At 35.8% G+C, this 26330-nt stretch overlaps 1 protein-coding gene across 2 annotated transcripts in view; it reads left to right on the top strand.

Annotated features, from left to right (window-relative positions):
- The window catches only part of LOC106872976 (coiled-coil domain-containing protein 149), a 40508-nt gene that overhangs the window by 2284 nt on the left and 11894 nt on the right, over nucleotides 1-26330 (top strand). Inside the window, exons 2-11 of one of the 2 annotated variants that reach the window (XM_052965707.2) lie at nucleotides 2477-2635; nucleotides 4472-4531; nucleotides 6464-6568; nucleotides 7966-8088; nucleotides 9493-9665; nucleotides 16130-16202; nucleotides 17886-17970; nucleotides 18156-18294; nucleotides 19135-19214; nucleotides 21172-21213. In XM_052965707.2, coding sequence (XP_052821667.1) covers nucleotides 2477-2635; nucleotides 4472-4531; nucleotides 6464-6568; nucleotides 7966-8088; nucleotides 9493-9665; nucleotides 16130-16202; nucleotides 17886-17970; nucleotides 18156-18294; nucleotides 19135-19214; nucleotides 21172-21213 — 1039 coding nt within the window. The remainder of the gene's footprint in view (nucleotides 1-2476; nucleotides 2636-4471; nucleotides 4532-6463; nucleotides 6569-7965; nucleotides 8089-9492; nucleotides 9666-16129; nucleotides 16203-17885; nucleotides 17971-18155; nucleotides 18295-19134; nucleotides 19215-21171; nucleotides 21214-26330) is intronic. The other variant, XM_014920162.3, reaches the window with a different exon arrangement.

The following is a 26330-nucleotide window of genomic DNA, read 5'->3' as shown; positions in this document are numbered from 1 at the left end:
TCATTCCTAGCTTATAACATTATTATGATTATTCATCATCATCATTATCATTCATTGTGCGCGCCCATTTCCCATGCTATCATGGGTTGGATGGTTTGACAAAAACCAACAAGCCAGAGGACTCCACCAAACTCCAATGTCTGCTTTGACATGGTTTTTATAGCTGGATGCCCTTCTTAACAACAACCACTTTACAAAGTGTTGTGGGTTCTTTTTATGTGGTATTGATACAAGTGAGATCATGAAATAACTTGCAAGACAATACCCCTCAACTGAGGAGGTTGTGGTATTGAGGGAGATGGATTTATGCTAGCTTATGAGAGGCTAAAGTATGATAGAGGGATAGAAACAAGTGTTTTGCAGTAGAGGAGGTACCCTGATTGGAAGAGGAGAGATGATGGTGAAGAAGTGTTAGGGCATACCCTCAACTTACAGGAAGCTGAATGTAAGAAAAATGTTTCAGAGGATTGGATAGGTAAGTTCACAAGAGTGGCAGATTAATAAAGATGGAGATAGAGCTGTACACTTGCAAGGTGAACGCAGGTGGGGTGGTTAGGAGGAAAAGGTAGAGGCAATTGGAGGCAGTAAAGGTGATGTAGAGTGTGTGTAGCATGCAAGAGATGCACAGCGCCAGAAACAAGGTCAGGGTGGAAATAGTGAGACAAATCTGGAATTTCTTTTCTAGCTCTGATATAGAATCTGCTTTGAGAGCAAGATCATCAACATATAGTAGTTCCCAGGAGCTGCCAGTCTTGAATTCCTCTGTTATGGCTGGAAAAGAGGGGACTGTGGATTGAGCCCTGATGAATGCCTGCCTATACACCAAATTGTTTACTGTACTTGTAGTTAATACAGTTCTATATTTAAGAGATGAGGAATTATGTATATTATTTACATTTGATGGATATTTGTCCTCATCTTGTTTGTTATTAACACAATGTTTCGGCTGATATGCCCTCCAGCCTTCATCAGGTGTTTTGGGGAAATTTTGAAACGTTGTGTCAACAACAAACAAGATGTGGATAAATATCCGTCAAATATAAATAATGTACTTGTAGTTATATCTCACCTTACTAACAGCATCTCTGTACATGGCCTGTACATCTTTCACAAGCCACTCATCTACCCCTAGCCTCCTCAGAGCCACCATATCACGCAGTGGGGTACTCTATCAAAGGCTTTCTCTGGATCAACAAATGCCAAGTGTAACAGTTTGTTCTTAGCTAAATACTTCTCTTGTAGTTGTCTGACTATAAAAATAGCAGTAGTGCTTCTCCCCAGGGCAAAGCCAAACTGCATTTCATCTAGCCTACTTCTGTTCCTAATTAATTAGGTTATAACTCTCTCCATAATTTTCATCGCCTGGTCCAATAATTTGATGCCTCTATAATTATTTCTAATGAATATCCTTTACCTTTGTAGCAACTAATTATAATGCTGCTACACCAGTCACTAAGGATTACAGCTTCCTCAGGTGCAGTCTCAGGAATTTTTTGAAGGGAAGGCACATGGTCAGAAGAATATACAGTTCCAAAAGAAAAGGACATAATAACAGCTAGTGATAGTGAGAGAGTCGAGGAAAGTTATCTCATATAGTTGCTAGTTGTAACTTTCTTCTTCCCTCTGGCTGTTTGTCTTTAGTGGCTGCCTGCTTGTGGCCATGATTTTAGTGGTCCGTTCACTAATTGAGGGTTGCTTTCTCTAACTTGGGTTCTCACTAACTCACTAACTGGAGTTGTCACTAACTGACTAACTGACTTTTGCTTGGGGGTTCTTGTTTTTATAACTATCCAGGAGGATAGACATATCGTTGAGAACAATAGATTTCGTTGGTGGTACTAGCTTTTGTTGGCCTAGAAGAGGTCAGAAGGGTCAAGTGGTGAAGACATTATTTTGCTTAACAAAGGCATCTGGCAAATGTAAACTGCTGTCACAGAAAAATTATTGTTTTACTGTGAAATGTGCTGTTGAAGTGTTAATTTAAATTTGGCTATCTAGGATCGAATCTACTTCATGCCTGCAAGATCCACTACACCTTTTATCAATAATAGAAATCATTATTATTATTTGAATGGCAGAATTAAATGGCTTTGTATTTAATTATATCTCTTGACATTCTGCATTCACTTTCTGCCAAAGTCAATTTCCATTTCATCTTTCTGGAATTGATAAAAAATATTGAGATTGATTTCATCATTTACATTTCTCCCTTCAAAATTTGGACCTTGTACCTAAAGAAGAAATTATTTACATAATTGTCTGAAGGTAGTGAAGTTGGTACAGAGAAAAGGGAGTTAAACTAGATCAGATGCTTCAAGTTCAGGGTTTAATGTATCTGAATTCAAATCCAGTTGTGATATCAATTTAATTTACCCATCTGAGATGGTACTGAGTGGTTTCGGTCAACCTGCTTCATTCATTGCTAAGTCAAACTAACTATATTGTCTACTTTATTTTCCATCTTTTATTACTTTAGCATCAAGCATGTCGGAGAAAACTTGACAGTAAATGTGAGGCATTGTTGATTTTAAGTCGGGAGATGGATCAGTGTCGCAGTGAGCGAGATCAGTTCAAGCTAATGGCTGAGCAGTTGCAGGAACGCTACCAGACTCTGAAACGGCAGCTAGCTGGCAAGGTAAGTTCTAGTTCTCTGTTTCACCACTATAGTCAAGTTTGCATTGATAGAAAAATAATCTTTCCTTCCTTTTCATACAAACCCCAGTTTACTCATTTACAAATAATCAAAGATGCAAACACGCACTCATTCATTTATTCATACACCCATAGCACTTTTAGAGTAGGACATTCTCAGATCAGACAGGAGTGAACAAGATGAGTATTATTGGTATGGAATTGAAAAGTTAGATCGATATATAATGTGGGAGACATGCATTGGAGGAATGTGAGTTCCAAGGAACAGTAGTACTCAAAATGAAGGATTGACATGATGTAACATTTGCTGTGATTCTTGAAAAAAACAAAAGACACAAGAGAAGGGTTCGGTAGGTAGAGAGATTGTATCAAGAGCTCACATCAAGAAGTAGGTTGAAACAGGTATGTTCTGATAAGCAACAACAGCAAAAGAAGCAGTGAGAGAATACATAACAAAGAGTCAGAGATTGAAGATTGTTTCAGTAAGAGTGACTCTTGATTTTTTTTCCTTTTAATGTGATTTAGGATGCCACTAATTTAAAGTTTTGAGCCATTCTAAAAATGAGGAAAATATTCTATATAGATGGCCAAATGGATATGATACTGGACTACCATCTACCATGGTTCGTGAGTTCAGATTCACCATAAATGCTGGGTCTTTGAGTAAGGGTGCTTTAATTTCATATACTTCAGTTTACCTTACTATCAAGAATAAATACAAGAACTTTGGGAAAAGATACCTGCAATAGACAGTCATTCTATCCAGGCAGAGATATGTCTCTCATCTAAATAATAGTGGGGTGAGTGCAGGTTAAGCAATTGTTCAGTGAGCTCTGGAGGTTTGTGAAAGGATTAACTAACTGTATCTATACCTTGTAGACAGTTATGTATTTGCTGTGTTGAAATATTTTTTGCATTAATGAGAAAACTAAATCTCTTTTTGAGGAAGTTTTAACATGTTGAATATATAGGGATTTCTCTGAGAGTTTTTCATAAGAAATGAGCATGTTATACGATTTATCTGCCTAAAAATAATTGATGTTTGAATTTTAACATCAATATAACCTGATTCCTGGATTCCTGTTCAAGGATCTTTGGTAGAAGAAGTAGATGTTTAGATAAAGCTGCTGCTAATACCAGTAAACATGACATAAAAGATTTTAAGGTCATAGATAAAAAGTTCATGTTCAATCCTGGAGATACAAATATTTATGGGGCAGAAGATTGAGTGAGTACCACTGATATAACGAAATATTGTTCAGCTATTGATGTAGTTTTGAATACTGGTGACTAGTTCTGAGTATAACCTATGAAAAAGGAGTTTGATCAAGAGGTTTACATATCACGTTTATCAAAGAATGTTCTAATCAGTATAAAAATCTTGGTTTCTATTTTTTTTTTTCTAACCTAGCAGTACTGCACATATGCCAACACATCATTCTACATTCCTTTGCATTCATCCACACCTATTCATGAGTACCTTTGCTGCGCACATAAATGCCTATATATATATAGATCGCTAGCCACTAAACCTTTTTTTATTTTCTCTCCCTGTTTATTTCTGTGTTCCTTTCTGTTGAAGAGCGCAGGCTCAAAACGTAAAAGACTTTCTCACTTCCCGAGCCCGAGCATTAAATTAATACATCTGTTTGTTGTTTACACACCCATCTTTGTCTTTTGTCTTTTTGTAAATTTTCACTATACATATATATATATATGCACAAATATGATTGACCTCAATCAATTAGACAGGCACATATACAATGTTATTCATGGTTGCTGTGTGAGAAATATTATGAGCATATATCTATTGTTTCAGGGTTTTGGTGGCACCTCTTTCTACAGTGGAGACAGGATTGACTGTAGAGCAGAAGGACAGGTTGGTAAATTAGAATCTATACTTATTTATGCTAAATGTTGAGTTACAGTACAGGTGGCATACCAAAGTGAACATAATTAAGTTACTGGTTTCATTTTTACCTTCTGAATAATACTCCTAATGCTTTATAATGGTCGATAGATTGCAGATCTGCGATTTGCAAGATTATTATTTGTTTTTTATCTTTTTGCTGTTTTTATCTTAGCCTATAGACTGCCGTGATGGGATATGTCATGTTCAGAAAGATGAAATAGTTTTGTGAAAGAGATTAGCATTATACAAATGGAGTAGGGCTCCCCATAATGAAGTGCTATGTGTAACTTGTGGCATAATTAGTGTTTTAAGGAGAGAAATGGTATGGTTGATAAGAATTGGAAATTTGATTGCAACATGCAGGAGTGCAACCAGCAGTTTTTCTAGGTAAACGCTTTATTGTATGCATGTATACAAATATATTAAACATATACACACATACAGAGTTACTATGTGAAAGAGTCATGATAGCTATTTAAAAAATATATATACTTTTACAATTAATTCTGTTTTATTTCTTGATAGTATTGTATATTATGAAATGCTAAGAAGTATATTACACTATCAAGAAATAAAATAAAAGTAATTTAACTGTATATGGATAGGCACAGGTGTGACTGTGTGCTAAGAAGCTTACTTCCCAACTACATGTCTCAAAGTTCAGTCCCACTGTGTGGCATCTTGGGCAAGTGTCTTGTACTAAAGCCTCAGGCTGACCAAAACCTTGTGAGTGGATTTGGTAGATAGAAACTGAAAGAAGTCTGTGTTTGTTCCTCACCACTGCTTGACAGCTGGTGTTGGTCTGTTTACATCCCTGTAACTTAGTGGTTTGGCAAAAGAGAACGATAAAATAAATATCAGACTTAAAAGAAAAAGTAAATACGGGGGTTGATTCATTCAATGAAAAATTCTTCAAGGTGGTGCCCCAGCATGGCCATAGTCTAATGACTGAAACAAATGGAAGATAAAAGGTGCTATGATGCTAGGTGTTTCCATTATTTTGTCCAACCCCTGTACATATATGTGTGTGTGAATGTTTCTATGCATTTTAAATGACTCTCGTGATGCTGCCCTGATGAAATTGTTTTAGAATTTTAACACCATACTTCAGACGAGGTAACTTGCCAAGAAAGGATGTCTACAAAACACACATGCACACACACTTACTCATGTATGTATTATATAGGAATACAATGTGACTGTGGCTTCAAGGTTTCACTGGCAATGACTGCTCTGACAATGTGAGTGTGTATTTGTGTACTTATTCAACTTATATTTAATTCTTAAATACTTAAAAGAAGATAACCTTTTAAACACTCAAATGACTGAAGTCTTTACTATATTTATTTTATCTACACCGTAACTAAATGGTTAACAACAGTTGCAATGGCATCCAGCTGTAAAATAAGTTGTGCCAACCACTATTCTCTCAACCATACTATCAAGGAAGAAATGAATTTAAAATGGCCATTATTAAATTCCATATTTCCTTTGATTTGAATATTCATTATTGCTGTATGTACTTCCTCTTGAGAATATGCTTCCCTGGAGAGATAAAAAAAATTCAGCCAGTTAATGTTGCAAAAAAACCCACTAGTTCTTGTCTAGTCATCAAATTTAAATGATGTCAAATCTAATTTGGTACCTAAATGGATCTTATTTTGAGAAACTAAGGCATTATAAACATATTTTAATATAAACTGTTATTCTTATATATTGTGACCTTTTTGCTTACATCTACATTTTATGAGTACTGCTAAAATTTCAGATAAATAAATGAATAAATAATGTTTGGGAAAAGGGATAGTATACTGTTGATGAACATCAGTTGTGAATGCTTCCAGGTGTCTTTATGACTCTCTTGATATTTTAATTTAGCCCTTTTTTTTCTACTTCTAGAATATTCACAAGCTGCTCTCTGATTCTCGTGATCATAGCAAATCATTACAGTTTGAAGTGGATGATATGAAACAGAAACTTTCTGATGCTCAGGGAGATATCAAGGTATTTTTTCAGCTTTTTTTTTTATTCATTTTTTTTTTTCACTCTCTGGGAAATTATTGGGACACTATCTCAGTGTAGACAAAGTTTAAAAATTTATTGGTCATAAAAATAATTGATGTTGGGTTTGCCTTGGTATGAATCTCAAGTTATGAGAGAAACTTTCTTAAATGTATTATGCATTATCTGACACAATTATCTCAGTTATCTGACATATACATACATACATATACATCATCATCATCCTTTAATGTCTGTTTTCCATGCTGGCATGGGTTGGACGGTTTGGTCAGAGCTGTCAAGCTGGAGAGCTGCACCTAGTTTTAATCTGATTTAGCTTGGTTTCTATGGCTGGATGCCCTTCCTAACACCAACTACATTACAGTGTGTGTCGGCTGCTTTTAATGTGACACCAGCACATGACTCTTACAGGCAAATCCTCTTCACCAGGAGGAGTGACCTTAACATTTCAACTGTGGTCTTCTTGCGTACAGGATGGGTTTTCTTGATATATATATATCATCATCATCATTTAGCATCCATTGTCCATGCTGGCATGGATTAGACAGTTTGACTGGAACTGGTAAGTTGAGGGGGCTGCACCAGACTCCAGTCTGATTTGACATGGCATCTATACCCTTCCTAACACCTACCATTCTGAGATATTAATGGGTGCTTTTATGTGCCACTGGCTTGACACCAATATCTGCCACAACTATGATTTCACTTGACTTAATAGGTCTACCTTCTCAAGCATAGCATATTGCCAAAGGTCTCAGTTATTTGTCATTGCCTCCATGAGGCCCAGCACCTCAGAAGGTGTGTTTTATGTGCCACTGGCACAAAATTTAGTTACATGACACCGGCATTGGCCACATTGGCTCCGTGAGGCCCAATGCTCGAAAGGTGCTTTTCATGTGCCACCGGCATGGGTGCCAGTTACATGACACAGACAACGGCCACAATTATGATTTCACTTGGCTTCACAGGTCTTCTCAAGCATGGCATATTGCTAAAGGTCTTGGTCACTAGTCATTGCCTCCATGAGGCAGTGTTTGAAGATCATACTTCACCACCTTGTCCCATGTCTTCCTGGATCTTCCTCTTCCACAACTTCCTTCCACTGGTAGAGATTGGCACTTCTTCACACAGCTGTCCACATCCATATGCATCACATGACCATACCAATGCAGTTATTTCTCTTACACACCACATCTAATGCCTTTTATGCCCAACTTTTCTCTTAAGACATTTACACTCTGTCATACATGCTTTAAACAGTTTGTAACTTCTCTAAGAATTGAAAACAGCAATGTCTAACTTTTTTTCCTGACTGATTACTTATTGTGACAAAAAATTGCCATTAGTAATATTGTTACCTGATATTTGTCTTCAAATAGCTGTTGCGAGAACAGATTGCACGGCAGCGAGTTGGTACCACAGATGAGGGTATCAACACTCGGCATTTTCCAGCCTATGAAAGAGAAGACCTTGTACGGCGACTGGAATCTCAAAAAGAAAAGGTTGGTTGTTAATCTTTTGTAGAAACGTTTCTGAGTGTTTCTTTCATATCATGTCTTGTTCTATGCCAGCATTACAAAAAATAGACATCAAACCAATGAGAATGAAAATGATGGTAATAACATTTGATGTTAATGGTTGTTTGTGTATAACAAACATGAGAAACAGCATAAAAACTACACAGGTTCGATCTCTGCCAGGAATTGTGTTGTATTCCTCTCGGGGGACTCGCAGAGAAAACACAACGAGTTGTACTATTTAGTTATCACATTTATTTATTAACTATAAACAAAGAATTCACTCACCGAATGTTAGTTATCAAGAAACAAGAATGTCTTCCTCGCCATATATATCCCAATAACATTCAACCTCGACAGTCACTCAAAACAACAGCAAAACAGGGACCTCAGATGAACTATATTGAAATATGGGACTTCAGACGAACCACAAACAAATCTAACAGTCCATATAACAAATTGTAAGTAGTTATGGTAAAAATATTGATTTTTAGGAGCATGAGATAAGCAGAACTGGTAAAGCACCAGATTAAATATTTCATCAGTATTTAGATCTGTCCTTTTACTCTGATCACTTCAAGCTTACAACCATTATGGCTCTTGTAGATTACATTAAAAATTCAGCAGTTCATTTCTAAAATCAATTAAGAGCTGCATCTAACTGAAGAAACAACCTTGACAGAAATGACTTTCACATAAACATTGTGTAAAGACTAGCTGTTTACATTGAATCAGTTGAAAATAAAGAGTGACTGAAGCACAATGGTTAATGAGGTTATAGTCCTGAACACTTGCTCTAATTGTCATGAGTCTAAACATTATTACCAGTTGTTGTATTGTATTCTTTGAACAAAACAAAGTGATTCAAATTTATTAAATTGTCCCTCAGCTGCGTTAATATGGAAAATGTTTTTAAAATAGTCAAAGAAAAGATATGAATTCAGTCTCCATATATTTAGAAAATGTATCTATTTGTGACAACTAATTGTCTATGACTGTGTATATGTTTGTGTGGTTGATCAGGTGAACTTTGACACGCAGAATAAAGTTTCCTGTCCAGAGTTACAAGCAGTCATCAGTAATAATATCTAAGTAGTCATAAGGAAGTAGTAACAGCACCGAGAGATTAATAAATGTGTTGTTGGCTTGCAGTGCTGAGTTCAATTTACAGGAAGAGCTACCTATCACAGACCATCATTCTGTTACCAAGAAGGTTTTTCTCTCTCATATCCACTAAATGGTACAGAATCAGTTATTCAGCACCAGCTTAAATAACTCCTGTAATTCAGAAAGAATCAATCAGTTATAGTCGATTTATCTTCAATTTCTTTCTTTCTATTGTATCACTTTACTTTATATGATTCTTTAATTCCTAAATTGTTTAATTAGTATCTACAGCTGGAGCGAGACCTGCAACATGTACTAGATGAGAAAGAAGAACAAGAGACTGAAAGAGATGCTTACAAAACGAAGTATGAACGCTTAAACCAGGAGCTGAACTATATACTGAAAGGAGATGAGAGAAGAATTCTTGATATCGATGCCATGGTCATGGAGAATCGGTATGTTCCTCTAAAACAGTTTATTGGTTCTTGGAATGCATTGTTTTTATTTATTTATTATGTTATCAAATTTGGATATATATGTATATAATTATGTCAATTCATCATCATCATTATTGAACGTCTGTTGTCCATGCTGGCGAGCTGGGGGCTGCACCAGACTCCAGTTTGATTTGGTATGGTTTCTATGACTAGATACTCTTCCTAATGCCAACCACTTTACAGAGTGTGCTGGATACTTTTGCAAGACACTGCACAGGTGCTTTTACATAGTTCCATATGGGCGCTTTTATGTGGCATCACACGGGCACTTTTTTTTGCGACTCCACACACACTTTTACATGGCACCACATGGGCACTTTTATGTAGCACTGCACAAGCACTTTTACATGACACTGCACAAGCACTTTTACATGACTCTACACAGGTGCTTTTACATGCCACATAACAGGCACTTTTATGTTGCACTGCACGAGCCCTTTTACGTGGTACTGCATGAGCCCTTTTACGTGGCACTGCGTGAGCCCTTTTACATGGCACTGCAAGGAAGGAGTAATAGAAACAGGCACTTTTATGTGACACCACACAAGCGCTTTTACGTGGCACTGTCATGAGTGCTTTACACTATCAGAAGGGTCGGTCTTAACACTTCTGCTGTGGAGTACGGGTCTTCTTGAGTACAGCCTGGCACCAGGTATTTCAGCCCTTTGTCATCTCACTTGAAAAAATGCATACACACATTAGATCTCACAGATGAGATGATGTAGAATCAAGATGTAGGGTTTGTTGGGTTATACTGCAGACCCAAGCCTGGAAATTAAATATTAAATTTATGTTCATGAGTATTTGTATACACACTGGTGAGCTGGACCTTTTTCCATTGTTTTTTTTTATATAAGGGGCTGGTTGTTAGCACCTTTTCTAAAATAAGAACCAGTTGTTAATTTTTTGGTGCATGCTGAATAAAGATTTTCTTTGGACAGTTAGAATGTCAATCATGCCACTGATTGATGATTCCACCCACCCGCATTATGGAAATACAGTTAGCTCTTGAGTGTTTTGAAGTGAAAGTTAATCATTGCATATAATTTTCCTTTGATCCAACATTTTTACACCAGTGTTAATGGTGGCAGCCCTAATGTTTTGTACCTGACAGGAAAAGGAGAATTTCTCATGGTAGCATGGGTTGTAGCTGAGTGTCTGTTTTCTGCATCAGTGAAGGCGTTCATGTGATTGTTTGATGGTTGTGGGGCTCTTGCACAAGTCTAAATGGTTCCATCTTCTCTTCTATGCACATCACTGACATGGTAGCTTAGTCCTACATACACAATCAGTGCTTTTCATTATATTTGTGACTGTCATAATTTTGATGTGGCTTTATTGGCTGAATGCTCTTCTTGTTAGCAATCACTTGACATTTTATTATGCTACAAGCACTAAAGAAGTTGTCTATCAGGACTAAAGTGTCTCTCTACTCTCTGTCCATTTTCATTTAGCTATTGCTCTTCTAGATGATGTGTGGTACTCATCTGTGGAGACTTTCATTCAGAGTTAGATACTGCCAAAGTTGTTCACAGTTCTTGCAAATAGTGTAGAAACTGGTATAGAGATAGAAATATGGAGTGAAGGAGACAGGGAGATATAGGAAGAGTAAAATAGTGATAGAGATATACTGCTAACTATGCATGTTTGGCAAATAGGATGCTACAGTGATCAGATATTGTCTCACCAATAGACCTCAGCAAGTGGGAAAATGGGACATTGGAGAGAGAGACAGGGAGAGAGAGCAGCATATGAGGAGAGTGTTATGAGAAAAAAAAGGGATATATCTATACTGAAAGAGGGAGAAAGAGATGAAGTAGGTAGAAAGGATCTTAAGGAGATAGTCTTAAAATGAGACTGTTGCTGAAGCATTGGGTGAATTATCAAGAGACTATATTCTGACATGGAAACTGGTAATTGTTCATATCACTTAAAAGCTCTTGTGGTCTCTCTTCTAACTATTTTGCATGTAATCTGATTGATTAGTTATTCATAAATAAATCACAAATGGAATACTAATAATATAGTAGCTCCATCAAATCTAGCCATCGTAAATGAAATATGGTGAGCTGTTGATTTATTGATAATCATACTAGTAAATAGCATTAAGAAAGAAAACATCTGTTCATGAACTCTCATCTTAACATTTTGTATATATTCTGAAATGATCAGTTATAATAATTTATTGATAAACAAATACTTAAACAGCAAAATGAATAATAATTATTTTCATATAATCCGTATGTATAAAATTGTATAAAGTATATACTAACTAGTACCAAAACATTTAAAAGTGGTCATCTACAAACGTTTGTATATAAGGCCAGATGTGGTAGACACAGCTACTTATAAATGGAAATCTAAAGATAATGCCTGACCGCACATGCACACACAACCTCCCCCTCCTCCCCCCACATTCCCTCCTTCCCCTCGCTTTCTCTTTCACTCATGCATGCTATCAAATTCATTGCTAATTTTTATTCATTGCTTCAAATCTAATGTTAAATTTCAAATTTCTTTAGAGATTATTGTGGCATGAAATTCAGAATCATAACTAAAAACATTTATATAGGACAGGCTATGTATGGTTACTTACAAAATAGGCTAACAAACACATTAAAATTGTGCTTTTCCTTTTCACATTTAGCAATTACTGATTATACTTGTGTATCAGTGGTTGGATATAGCACCTGCTTCACAACCTTGATTGATTGCGCAAGCAACATAATTAGAAAGGAAATTTGCACCTAAAAAGTCATATGCATAGTGCTTGGACTCTATTCTATGGGTGCCTCTACTGCATACTATTCTAATTGATCTTTTTATATGTGAACAATGTTCTCATTAGTTTTAAGAAGCCATTGTGCAAAACTAATTCTATATTCTGCAGGTTTTTTCTTTTTTTAAAACAAAAGTAAGAGTATACTAAATATGTATGTATATCATCACCATTGTTTTAACGTCCAGATTTACATTCTTGCATGGGTCAAATGGAATTTATTGAGGTGGATATTCTCTGGCTGGATGCCCTTCTTGTTGTCAACCTTCACCTGTTTCTGAGTAAGATGATATTTCCCTGTAATCAAACATGTTTTCACTGGATATTGGAAATGAATGACACTCTGGGATGACAGCACTTGTTTGCAACTATCAAGTAATGTAAAGACAAGGAGACAGTAACACACATGCACTCACACCTGCATACATACATACATACATACATACACTCATGCATGTACACACACACACACACACACACACACACACACACACAACACAACACAACACAACACAATACAATACAACTGACTTCTTTCAGTTTCCGTCTACCAAATCTACTCACAAGGCTTTGGTCGACCTGAGGTTTTAGTAGAAGACACTTACCTAAGGTACTACTCAGTGGAAGTGAACCAGGAACCATGTGCATCTAATAGTTAATACATATATAATAAATATAATTATGAATTTCTACACTATTTCAAGCAACTAATTTTTTATGTAATGATTGCAAGATATGTATGCATGATCTCAAGCACAACTTAGAAGGAACAGTACTTTTGAAATCCTGGTTTTCAGTCACTCTACCAGAGATCCCACTGCATATTTTGTGTACCCATTACTTGCACTGTGTACTTAAATTTCTACCAACTTCCTGCCTCCATACTTCACCAAGACTTTCCAAACTATAACATAAAGCTATAACTTGGAAAGTCTGTTACTAAGTCTCTATTACTACCTAACTGTTTAATATTTACCATTGTAATTTTTAAGCCTTTGTGCTCAAAATCTATGTTTTAAATAGATTCTGCTTTGGGCCTATCATGAGTATATAAAAGGCCCTAAGGATAACTAGTCCTGAACTCTTGTATTGTATACTTCAGAACTGTAATGCATAGAAGTAAAGCTGAGGATAGAACCCTGGTGAACACCTCTCTGTATGCTAAATCTTTCATTGAATTCACTGCTGATTGTTACCTGACTTACATGACTCTTACAAGTTATTCATCTGCATTAGTTTCTTTAGTACACACAAGACTACATTAACGATTTTCTCCGAATCAAAAACTACAAAATTGATAAGTTTGTTCTTAGTCTAGATCTTCTCTTTGTAATTGACTCACTAAAAATATAGCTTTTCTTATTAACTCAAACTGATTGTGATACAAACTAATTGTTTGCATCAAGTGAGCTTCAAGAAATCTAATTAAATCATTAGAAATGGCAGCCAGATCTAATTAAATCTCCTAGTAACAATAGCTATCAACTACTTTTAGTGAGCCATCTAAGTATGTAAGAGAATCTAGTTCTAGTGTGTTCATAGTACACATTGCTCCAGTGCATTTGTCTCATATGAAGCTTACTTTCTCTGTTAGCCAGCCTACGATTCCATTACAATTCTTATATGCCCATAGCTTACATTGAGTACAGTTTATGGAGTTAATACCTACTCATTTTTTTTTAAAAATCAAGCAAGGCCATATCCCTGAAAGTACCTGAGTCCTATCTTCTTTCTTTCATACTAAAACCTTTGTCTTTACTAAGTTTACCTTGAGGCCTCTCAATTGTAGGTTTAGCTTCTATGTCTGGAATTACCACTCTAATTCCTCTATAGATTCGGCTATGAGAACTAATTTATCAGCATATAAGAATTCCCATAGATAACCAGCTTCAAAATTTATTGTGTAGGATTATGATGAATAGAAAACTGAGGACTGAGCCTTGATGAACTCCTACTTTCATGCTAAATTTGTCACTGAAATTGTTGACACTCACTTTACATACTGCATCTTTGTACATAGCTTGTACTGGCTTCATGTATAATACCTTTAGATAGACAATATTAAACACTATACATATGCAATATATCTACCCACCTTCCTACCTACCTACCTACCTAAATTTATACCTTAAACTGTTTGACAAATAACCAATATTAAGAACTCCATGTGTATTCCTGTTCATGTATTGTAGTTGTATCCTTTGTTATGAAATCTAAGTTTGAGTGTTACACCAATTTTATGTAGTAAACAAAACACTAGATATTGATTATAAGATATTTAGTTACACCATCTTAAATACGTTTCATTAGCATAAGATGATTATTAGTTGTGCAAATTAAATAATCAAGACTTCATGTCTAATTATCAGAGACAAGTAACTTTTAGACATAACATTATTGGATTGAAAAGATGAGAGGCTTCACCATTTTGGGAATGGCTAGCAACATAACTTACATTATGTAATTATTAATCACCTTATGTTAATAAAGCATATGTAAGATGGCATAACTAAATATCTTATAAACAATCACTCATGTTTTGTTTTGTTTTCTACATATGTTTCACAACTGGTGTTGATGTGTTTACATCCCTCTAACTTAGTGATTCAGCAAAAGAGCTCAATAGGATAAGTAACTAACTCAAAAACAAAATAAGTATTGGGGTCAATTTGTTCGACTAAACCCTCTTCAAAGTTGTGCCCCAGTATGGCCACAGTCCAATGACTGAAATAAGTAAAAGGTAAAAATTGTAATATATATTTTGGAAGTGAAAGTATCTGCTTGAGAAGACCTGTTGAGTCAAATGAAATCATTGTTGTGGCCGATGCCAGTACCACCTAACTGGCACTCGTGCTTATAACACATAAAAAATACCATTCGAGCATGATCGATGTCAGTCTCACTGGACTGGCTCCCGTACCAGTGGCATGTAAAATGCACCATACGAACGTGGCCAATGCCAGTGCCGCCTGACTGGTCCCATACCAGTGGCATGTAAAAAGCATCATTCAAGCATAGTCAGTGCCAATACCACCTGACTGGTCCCATACCAGTGGCACGTAAAAAGCATTCGCTACACTCTTGAAGTGATTGGCATTAAGAAGGGCATCCAGCAATAGAAACCTTGCCAGATCAGATTGGAGCCTGGTGCAACCTTCTGGCTTGCCAGTCTTCAGTCAAACCATCCAACCCATGCCAGCATGGAAAGCAGATGTTAAACAATGACGATAATTCTTAACCTTATCCTCAGCACATATATTTGCAGTTGTTTAATCTTTACTATACTTCAATCAGTTTTCATCCCTAATCAATTATTTATTCCTGGAAGCGTTTGCAATTCAAGGATGGATTTTAATCCAGTTCAGCTGTAGTTCAAATCCTACCTTGGATCATATAATCATCCAAGGATAAGATATCTGATGATCAAAATGTTGTGAAGGTGTAATTATTACAAATATACATTCTAAGGATAAAGTTAATACTCTGAAAAATTATAATTTTGATTTAATATAAGTGCTTACATTGATTTTTACTCTACTAGCTCTTAACAAATATCTAAATTATATAGCTGAGTAATTGGATGAGAAGTACTTACAGGGAGTTCTAATGACATGGAATTTCATTTATCTATTGTATGTTGTAGGTATTTACAAGAAAGACTCAAACAAATGGAGGAGGAAAAAACAATGGCAATGGCAACCGCTTCCAAGTATAAGGTATTAATTCATCTGTTTATTTATCTTTTTATTTTATCCATTTTTGGTTATATTTTTTGGTTAATCTTCAATTCCAGCTGGTTGGATTCAACTCAGGAGACATATTTCTGCAACGTCTTAATGTACCACAATTTGGTTACAAGTTTGATTTTAGCATTGGAGAGTGATCAAAAGTTTTAACACACTAGATTAACTATGTTTCAGTTTTGTTTAAGGTGATATTACACACTCCATCAGGCAATATTTTTCATGATTTAATCAAGGGGAAAGGCTTGTGTGCCTGACCTTTGTAGACTCTCCAAGACTGGTGAGATTGTGGCACTTAATGCTTAGTTTGAACAGCTGTATAACCAACACCTGCAGGAAAAACTTGGGTAAGGAGGGAATTCCAGAGAGCTGATGTTCTAAGAAGGGAGAGTGAGGTATCCTGGCTTTAGAATGACAAACAATGGGCAACGAAAGAAGAGAGGACAGTGTTGGGTGGTGGACTTGGATGGGGTAGTATGAGGAGCAGATGCCATTATAGTAGATATAGAAAAGATGGGAGATAAAATGTGTTAGTGAGTTAGCCTTAGTAATCAGCTGAATGACATTCATTCAGTTGTGGTATAGGATGGGAAAAGTACCTACTGTGAGAACCCGAATGGGTACATTTGGAGAGAAGAGTCAGGAACTGTTTGAGGTGGATGTATTTTCTGGCTCTGAGGAGATGAGCTTATTTTTGGGATGCAGCTTTTGTTACTATTGATGTGAGATTGTCAAGAGGGATTATTTGTAGCTTGTATGAGTGTTTGAATTGAATATTATTGAAGATTAAAGAAATGAAGTACAAGATTGTTTCCTTCATATGTAAGTAGCAGTGGTAGCAACAGCTGGTGCTGTATGGGCAGGACTCAGTTATGTGTGGTTATCATGACTTGTCTGTTTGTAGGTTGACAATTACCCAGTGGCAGTTGATGTTTTCTCAACCCATTAAGGACCCCCAATTTCTCTGTTACATCATTCATTTGTGAATAGAGCAAAGTCTTGCTGCAAGAGCAAGAGAAGTTAAGCTGGTACCCTTCACCAGTCACATACATATCTAATATTTGTGACTGAGGAATCAATAATGATGTCTTGGTTAATGTTATATGCTTGTAGTGAGAGGCAGATAATCACTAATGGAAACATTAGACATCATTATAAGATGAAAATTATCTATGAGTAAGGGATGAATTTGCAAACAAAACTCCAAATAGAAGTAAAATGACAATTATTGTTTAATATAATTGCTTTTGTATTCTATTGGAGTTGAGAAACTTGAAGATTGTCATCATAATTTCATTAGACATTATTAGCATGAATGTGAGATAGACCACAGCAAAAGACTTACTTTTAGGATTCTAATTGCTTGCTATGTGAAAGACATATGGTTTGATTCCAATGGGTCACTTGCTAATATCATTTACACTAAAATCTTAGCCATTTGTTCATAATCTTATCATTAAAACATGTAAGCTTTTATTGACACATCTACTATCCTCAGCTCTGATGCTATCACAGTGTCCACATTGTTGCCGCTTTAAAATATATTACTGCAAAGTCTGTTGTATTCTCTGACTGTACATATCTGTTAATGTTGTACAATATTTGACTGATGCTATTTAATCTACATGGTGTCTTTTGTTTAATATATATTTTCAGAATATTCTAGAAAGAAAGAAAAGTAAGGGAGGTCTAAAGTTTGGTCAAAATCGAAATGACAGCTTGGTCATTAGCCAGAAGCAAGGTTGGTATGAAAAAAAATCTTTCAAATTTTGTATGAAAAACAAATTTTGGTATGAAAAAAAAATCTTCTCAAGTTTTGTGCTGTTTTCAGTACTTTCTAATAAATGTGATATTTCATGCCATGTCTAAGAAATTGCTAATTTCGTGTAAAAAGAAATTTGACCATGAATTTGTCTTTCTACATAGTCCACCATTTGATTGAAGATAAGAAATATACAGTTCCAAGTGTCCAGGCAATGGCAGATCTTCGGGGCTTAGCTGTTGCTCTCTTAGAAACTATCAATGACAAAAATCTAGCTTTGTCTCATCAGCGGAAAACAAATAAGTAAGATTTATTTTGCATTTTCCTCTTCTTCAATAGACTTCATTCTTTGATACTGCAACTAATTCAACCTCCAAAAGATGACCCCGTGTATAATATATTGAGCTACCTAATCATAGGCCAAAGATTTAAACATGCTAATAATGTTTTCCCATCATTATTGTTAAAGTTAATGTTATAATAGAAATGATAAAACACTAGATTAAATATCTAACAGCATTTTGCTTTGTCCTTCTACATTCTCAATTTAAATCAGACTGCAGTTGTTTTTGTTTTCACTGCTCCAACCCACTTCCCCAAATTTGTGAGAAATATTTATTATCAAGGTAGTAGATGGCAGAAATGGTAGGGCAGCAGATAAAATGATTTGCTGTATTTAGTTATATCCTGTTTATGATCTGTGTTCAAATATATCTTTTCATTTCAACCCTCAATGATTGATTAAAATAAAGTACCATTTAAATACTGGCATCAGTCTAATCAACTATATACCCTACTCCCCCCACAAAAAAACAACAAAAAATATGTTGTCTTATACTTGTATTAGAAAATAATATTTTTAAGGGTGGTATGTCAGCAAAAATGGACATTTGCTAAATTAAATAATGCACAGTATTAGTTTCATGTTTTTATATCTTGAGTTCAAATCCTTATAAGATCCACTCTGATTTTTGTTCCTGCTCGACTATTAAATTAGTTCCAGCTATATACTTGGATCAATTCATTTGATTATATCTGTCCACAAATTTATGTTACATTGTGTAAGAGATGATTTCTACATTGTTTTATTTTATTTAACTATTTTTTTTTTTTTTTTTCATTATTAATTGTTTTTCATTCCAGAATATTGGGGAACAGAATTGCAGAATTAGAAAAAAAACTGCGAACATTAGAAGTTTCTGGATTATGGAACGTTGGAAGTGGTGAGTTATGCTTATGTGTTTACTTGTATTTTGGTCTTCATTTGTCTTGCTTATTCTTACTTTATCTCTTTGAAATGTTTTAAATCCAGGGAATTCTGTTTTTATTTTTTTAGTTTTTTTTTTAATTATCTTCTGTTCTCAGTTTTGCGTGAAATAATTCAGATACTATAAAAAGGAAGATTGTTTTCATTTTTATTGTTCTGCTAGATTTGAGAAAAAAAAAATCAGAAGATAAAAATCGGAATGTTTAATTAGCAATGATGGCATACAATAACATACATATTATACGGTAATGAATATGGTGAAGCCAATGAAAAATCTTCTGTTTGGTCATTCAGTCTGCTAGAAAAGTGGCCAAATCTCCATCAAATCACACTTCACCATCTTGTAAAACGGAAGGACACATTGGTTAATGTAATCCTCTGCCCGAAAATAAATGGTATGATCATGGCTGGAATGTCTCTAAACATAAGTCTGCTTAATAATGATTTACCTGAAGCTAGTTACAACAACAGAATAGATATTGAGAGACTACAATCATTATGATAACAAGATTATGTGGGACAATATAAACAGAGACACATGTCCGTATACATACATAGACAGTCTTGAATTTCATAGATGCTAGCTACATTATTCCTAAAATATATTTGTTTATTAAAATTAGCATTACAATGTTTTCACATCACAGCTACCCAGCCTTCCTGATGTTCAATTATAGTGCTCTATAAATGTTATTTTTTATTCAGCAGTTGTAATGATAGATAATAACTTGATCAAACTCTTCTCTGGCTATTGTTAATAGCATGTCATAGCACTTTTTTACTGACTCTTATCATCATTAAATTAGTCTGCCATCTACTTTGGTCCCATGTCCAGACCATCATGACCTCTGCACTAACAACTATCTGCTAACATCATGTGCTAGTACTATTTTAACTTTGTACAAATCTCTTAGCTTCTTTCTTATCCTTGTTGTCATCAAAGTCAATGTTTTGGGTTTAATATCATTTCTTTTCATATCAGCTTTTTTTTGACTGATCTACAGTATATTATCTTTTGATGTATTTTAATGTATTCTGATTAGACAACTTTCTATGGTCAAATTTATTTACCCCCTGCCATGTATGATTACTTAGTATAACCAATAGTGTCATCCTGCAACTTTTTGCTCTTTCTCTGTATCATCATTGTGAGTTCTAAATCCATACCAGTCCAGTTGCTTCCCTTGAGTATATGCTAACCAGCAGCAGACCACAGGCCAATAAGAACACTGGGATATCTTGATGACCGTCATTTTTAAAATTCCAAACGAATAGTAATAAAAAAGCAGAAACAATCCTCTATCCTAAGGAAAAACTTAAAAACATGATTAAATGTTTTCATCTTAATTGTGGAAGCTCAATATCTTTGAAGTTAGCTTTTTCTTCTGATATATTTTGAGTTTATCATTGTTTGACACAATCTTGCATTTTCTCCTATGTCATCATCATCATCATCATCATCATCATCATCATCATCGTTTAACGTCCGCTTTCCATGCTAGCATGGGTTGGACGATTTGACTGAGGACTGGTGAAACCGGATGGCAACACCAGGCTCCAATCTGATTTGGCAGTGTTTCTACAGCTGGATGCCCTTCCTAACGCCAACCACTCAGAGAGTGTAGTGGGTGCTGATATACTATTGTCTACTGTAGTTCTAGTATAGAGGGGACATCTCTATTTTGGGGGTTGTATTTGTGATGAAGGCTATGAACAGCTTCTTACTTCAGATCAACCAATGAATTTGAATTGGGCAAACATTTCATCTGATATTGTCTAAAATAATGACTACCATTTTGTTTGACCAAGTCTACCAAACTATTTGAATCATCAATTTTTTTTCTCATCTTCTTTTTTATATTGTGGGCCATTTTGTTTAACACAACTTACCGTTTTATTTACCTTACAATTAGTTATTGATTTGCTCAGCACTGACACAGACACAAGTCCATCAGGTAAGTCTTGGACTCAAGACTTGAAATGATAATGCTTCATGGTATTTCATATACAATTTCTTCCCTTCTTAATTTATATCTCGCTTCCATATGCATTTTTTTCTAATTTCAGAAAGGGAAACATTTTTATGTGCCTTAAATTTTCTCTTTTATATATCTCTTTGCTTTACTCTTTGCCTATTGATATGTTTTATGGGGAAATTTCTAAAGCACACTGCAATTGTTTTTGACAAGAAGAGAAAATTTGGCTGGTGATGGTTTTATTATAATTTTTATGGTTTTTATGCATGAAAATGTTAAGTTTGAATCTATCATCAGATTTATCAAACCATCTGAGAATATTTAATTAAGCTTTATTGATTATGAAAATTAATTATTTAGCCAAGATAAGACACTTGGAGCATTAGTAACTTGCCTGAAAGACACTTCAGTGACCTGGTATTAAAGTCATTTTCATTTCAGTTATGAATGTGAGTTATAGACTGTTATGTTGTATATATATATATATATATATATATATATATATATATATATATATATATATATATATATATATACACACACACACATGAACACATACTTAAATCATCATCATCATCATTATTTAATGTCCGTCCTCCATGCTGGCATGAGTTGGATGGCTTGACAGAAGCTGACTGGCTGGAGAACACCCTGGGCTCCGTTTGTCTGTTTTGACATGGTTTCTATTGCTGGATGTCCTTGCTAATGCCAACTACTTTACAGAGTGTACTGAGCACTTTTACATGGCACCAGCATGGGCGCTTTTATGTGGCACTGGCTTGAGTGCTTTTACCAGATATCAGCATTGGTGCTTTTTACATGGTACTAATATGGACACTTTTATGTAGCGCCAGCACCCATAAGCCCACAAGACAAGGATTTCTTGGCTGAGAGAGGGATGTAGAGGACATACCTGTATGCATGGACAGCTATGAATTTACTCAGCTTGACTTGTTTTCTCAAGCACAGCAAACTGCCAGAAGTCTTGGTTCTTTGTCATCTCCTCTGTGAGGCCTTTTTTCACCATTATAAATGCATTTACACATACATACATACACACACACACACACACACACACACACATATATATATATATATATATATATGATGGCCATCCACTCATGACCGAGGAAGGCAATTGCTGACCTTCAGGAACATTGTGCGCTCTAGGACTAACTAATATTTTGCATTTGCGGCTCCGTTGGTGGCTAATGAGCCCTGCACTTGACAAGCATACATGACTGCAAACATTGCAAACCAATGCTTACCAAAGCTTTCCCCATTCACTACACCAGCAGTGCACTTTCGAGCAGCACACTCAAGTTCTTCATGTAGAATATGTGCTCTCTCAAAAGTGTTGACCCCCCCCCCCACTCCTTAACCTGCATCCTCCATCTATGGTGATGACAAGCATTGCTCTCCTAGTCAGTCTCCTGCATATCACAGGCCTTTAATGAGGACTTGACACAGTCCTTAAATCACAGTCTTGGTTTCTGCCGGGGTCTCTTTCCATTCACAAGTTCCCCATATAGCATCTGCTTAGGGATCCTGCTATCCTTCATTCTAATAAGGGTCCAGTCCAACGTAACTGGTGCTTGTGCACCATTGCCTCAATATTCAAGATATCAGCTGTCCTCAGGACCTATGTGTAAGGAAAAGTATGCAGTCATAGAAACCATGCCAAAATAGACAATTGGAGCCTGGTGCAGCTCTCCGGTTGGCCAGCCCCTCTCAAACCATCCAACCTATGCCAGCATGGAAAACACATTAAATGATGGTGATGATGATATTTAATGAACTTGATGATAAGTTTCTTAATAAACAGGTTTCGCACTCTGTCTGGGATCTGTAATAGATCATTTAGTTTTTCTTTGTCTCTCTTTGGTTCAAAAGTTTTGGTGTTTTGCATTTCCTTCAGTATCATTGTAGTATTTGCTAACAGGCTGAACATTGCAATGCATATCAGTGCAAAACTGATTTCAGTTTTAGCTATTTTATGCAACAGTCTGTTTGTAAAAGTATATATATGCATATATGTGTGTGTGTACACATATACACACATGCATATTTTGAAACAATCAAACTTGAGTCTATAAATATACATTTTGTTTTGTAAGACACTCGTACATATTTTCCAAAGACATCTCTTTATAATGTTTAAATAGTTGTATACTACCCATGTTCATGTGTGTATAATGCATTAAGATCAATTATGATTTCTTTACAGTTTTCAGTGTAACATTTTCTTCGATTTTGTGAGTGCAAACGTGTAAAGTTTTTTCTTTTGAACATATAAAGCTGAATAGTTATTGTTCCTTTGAGAACAATAAATTGCCTCAGTCTGTTAGTATTTAAGAACCATATTTATTTTGTGTGTGTGTGTGTGTGTGTGTGTGTGTGTGTGTGTGTGTGTGCATGCATGCATGCATTTTACTTTGAGTTGCTCAAAGCAGCATTGACTGAAATTTTGTGTACAGTTATATTTAACATATTCATGTACACTCAGATATGGAAAAACCTTCACTGTGAAAATTCTCTATATGGCAGAATAATTTCCACATTTCCACAATGCAAGTCTTTCCACATCTGAGTATACACAATCATTTAAAATATAACCGCACACACACACACACACACACACATATATATTGGCTGTTCCACAGCTCTCAAACTAAACCCAATAAAAGAATACACACACACATGTGTGGTTGTGGTGGTTGCTATTGCACAGTTTTAATCTGGGCAAGAATAATGAGAACACTGTTGTGTCTGTTTTTCATTCATTATCAGCAGACTTTAAATCTTCAGCCTGTTGATATAATATTAAATTGACCAATTCATGAAATAGTGTCCTGGGGCATCTAGAATTGGTTTGTTACAAGGATGTGCTATCTGTGTCGCAAGTTTTGTTTTATATTTTGCTATTAATATAACTATTTTTGAATAATTGTCTAGGTTTTTTTGTTTTTTTTCAGGAGTGGGGAGCATCTCTATAAAATGTTTAAATTATCAACTAATGTTGTTGTTTTTTTATACATCCCACAAATAGCACTACTCCAATTTGGCATGTCATTAATGCTCATAAAGTATAGCAAATATTATAGCATTCAAGTAACAATTCATTTAAGAAGATTATTGCACATGTATTTGATTGCAATATGAAAGACTTCAACTATTGCAAATAAATGTTTGCATAAGAAAGATCAGATAAAACTTAGCTTTTGGATATAAACAAATGCATACAAATGTTGGGAAAGCTAAATTTACATATGTGTACAGAAGATTATCAACTTAACTAATGAATAACTCTAGATTGAGCCTTGCTGCTGAATAAGTTCTTATCGCTTAGTTGCGTCCTATACTGTTTCACATGTAAAAATCCACCATGAGATGTACTGTTTGTACGTTTGTAATCACATTGATTGGTGAATAATAACTAAGACATGGGTGTAGCTGTGTGTTTGAGAGGCTTGCTTCCCAGCCATTTGGTTTTGGTTCATTCTTACTATGTGGTTCTTTGGACAAGTGTCTTCTACTATAGCCCAGGCAAACCCAGACCTTGTGAGCAGATTTGGTAATTGGAAACTGAAAGAAGCTTGTTGTGTGTATGTGTGTGTGTCTTTATCTAGACATGTCACACAAGCAAGGTTGTTCATATCCAGTCTTCTGTGAAAAACATGTTTAGCAATGGGAAAAGGCTGTCTTGCTTGGAGGCAAGTGAGGGTTGGTGATATGAAGTGCATCCAGCTGTAGAAAATCTACCTCAACAAATTCTATCTGACCCATGCAAGTATGAAAAATTTGGATGTTAAATGACGATTCGGCTACCACAGCCCAACAGGCTAGGTTTCTGTAAAGGGCCTATGAAACTTTAAGTTGCTTGGTGCCAAATCAAACTGTTTTAAATAATAATAATAATTATAATATATGTCTGTGTGTGTATGTAGATATAGATCTGTATGCATATGTGTGTGTCTGTTAACTGCATTTGATAACTTGTGTTGCTTTGTTTATGCACCCATTATTTAGCATTTCAAAACTTAGAGAGAGAAAAATAAGTACTGGGATTGATTTCATCTACTGAAACACCCCTCCAAGACAGTACCTCAGCATGACCACAGTCTTTGACTAAAACCAAGAGAGAGAGAGAGAGAGTGTGTGTGTGTGTGTGTGTGTGTGTGTTTGTGTAGACAGAAAAACAGACAGATATGTAACCTCGTGGGCATCGGTACCATTTTCCTCTTTCTCCGTTCTTCCATTCTCCGAACTTTCCATCTTTCCGACGAAGGGCTACGCCCGAAACATCATACACTCTCTCTTTCCTTTCCTGAGCGTCCAATAATACTATCCATATCACGTCCTCACTTTGTTGTTTTTTTGTTTTTTTGTTATTGTGTTTTTGAACTATATATATATATATATATATGTATATATATATATGTATATATGGGAGAATATACAAAAAATAACAACAGACGAGGACAGGTGGTGTAAATAACAAAAGTATATATTAGTATGACGCTCGGGAATACGGAAAGTCTTTAACGTTTCGAGCTATGCTCTTCAACAGAAAGAATACGGAGACAAGGAGAAAAAACACGGAGAAAAAAAATTGAATAGTGTTCAGTCAACGGTCAATCATAATAATGGCCGATCATAACAATGGCTGACCGGAAGTTAGAAATTCTTATTTCAGGAGAGCTAAGAAAGGGGGAGATAACAAACGGTGATCGGGAACGAGGGGCTGTGTGTGGGAGGTAGAATGCTGGTGATCTTGACATATGTAGTGTGAAAATGGGGGAAGGGAGAAAGGGAGAAAGTAGTTGGTCAGTTGTAGTGTGTGCGTGGTGTGATGCGAGGGTATTGGTGTGGTGTGATGTGAGGGTGTTGGGAGGTGGGGAAGGCATGGGTGGAGTGTGGGGTAGAGGTAGGGGTCTGTGGGTAGGGGTGGGTGGTGGGTGTAAGGAATTGGATGGGGTGGGGTGGGAAGGTAGAGTAGGAGTGTGTTGGGGTGTGGTGGGATGAGCTTATGAGGGGGTGTTGACGAGGAGGGAGAAGGGGAAGGTGGATGTAAGAGAGGGGGAAGATGGGTATGG

Source organism: Octopus bimaculoides, chromosome 2, assembly GCF_046866305.1.
Source record: "Octopus bimaculoides isolate indiv1 chromosome 2, ASM4686630v1, whole genome shotgun sequence".
In the NCBI taxonomy this organism is placed as follows: domain Eukaryota; kingdom Metazoa; phylum Mollusca; class Cephalopoda; order Octopoda; family Octopodidae; genus Octopus; species Octopus bimaculoides.
The sequence above is the reverse complement of the archived record's forward strand: the minus strand, read 5'-3'. Positions and strand labels throughout refer to the sequence as shown.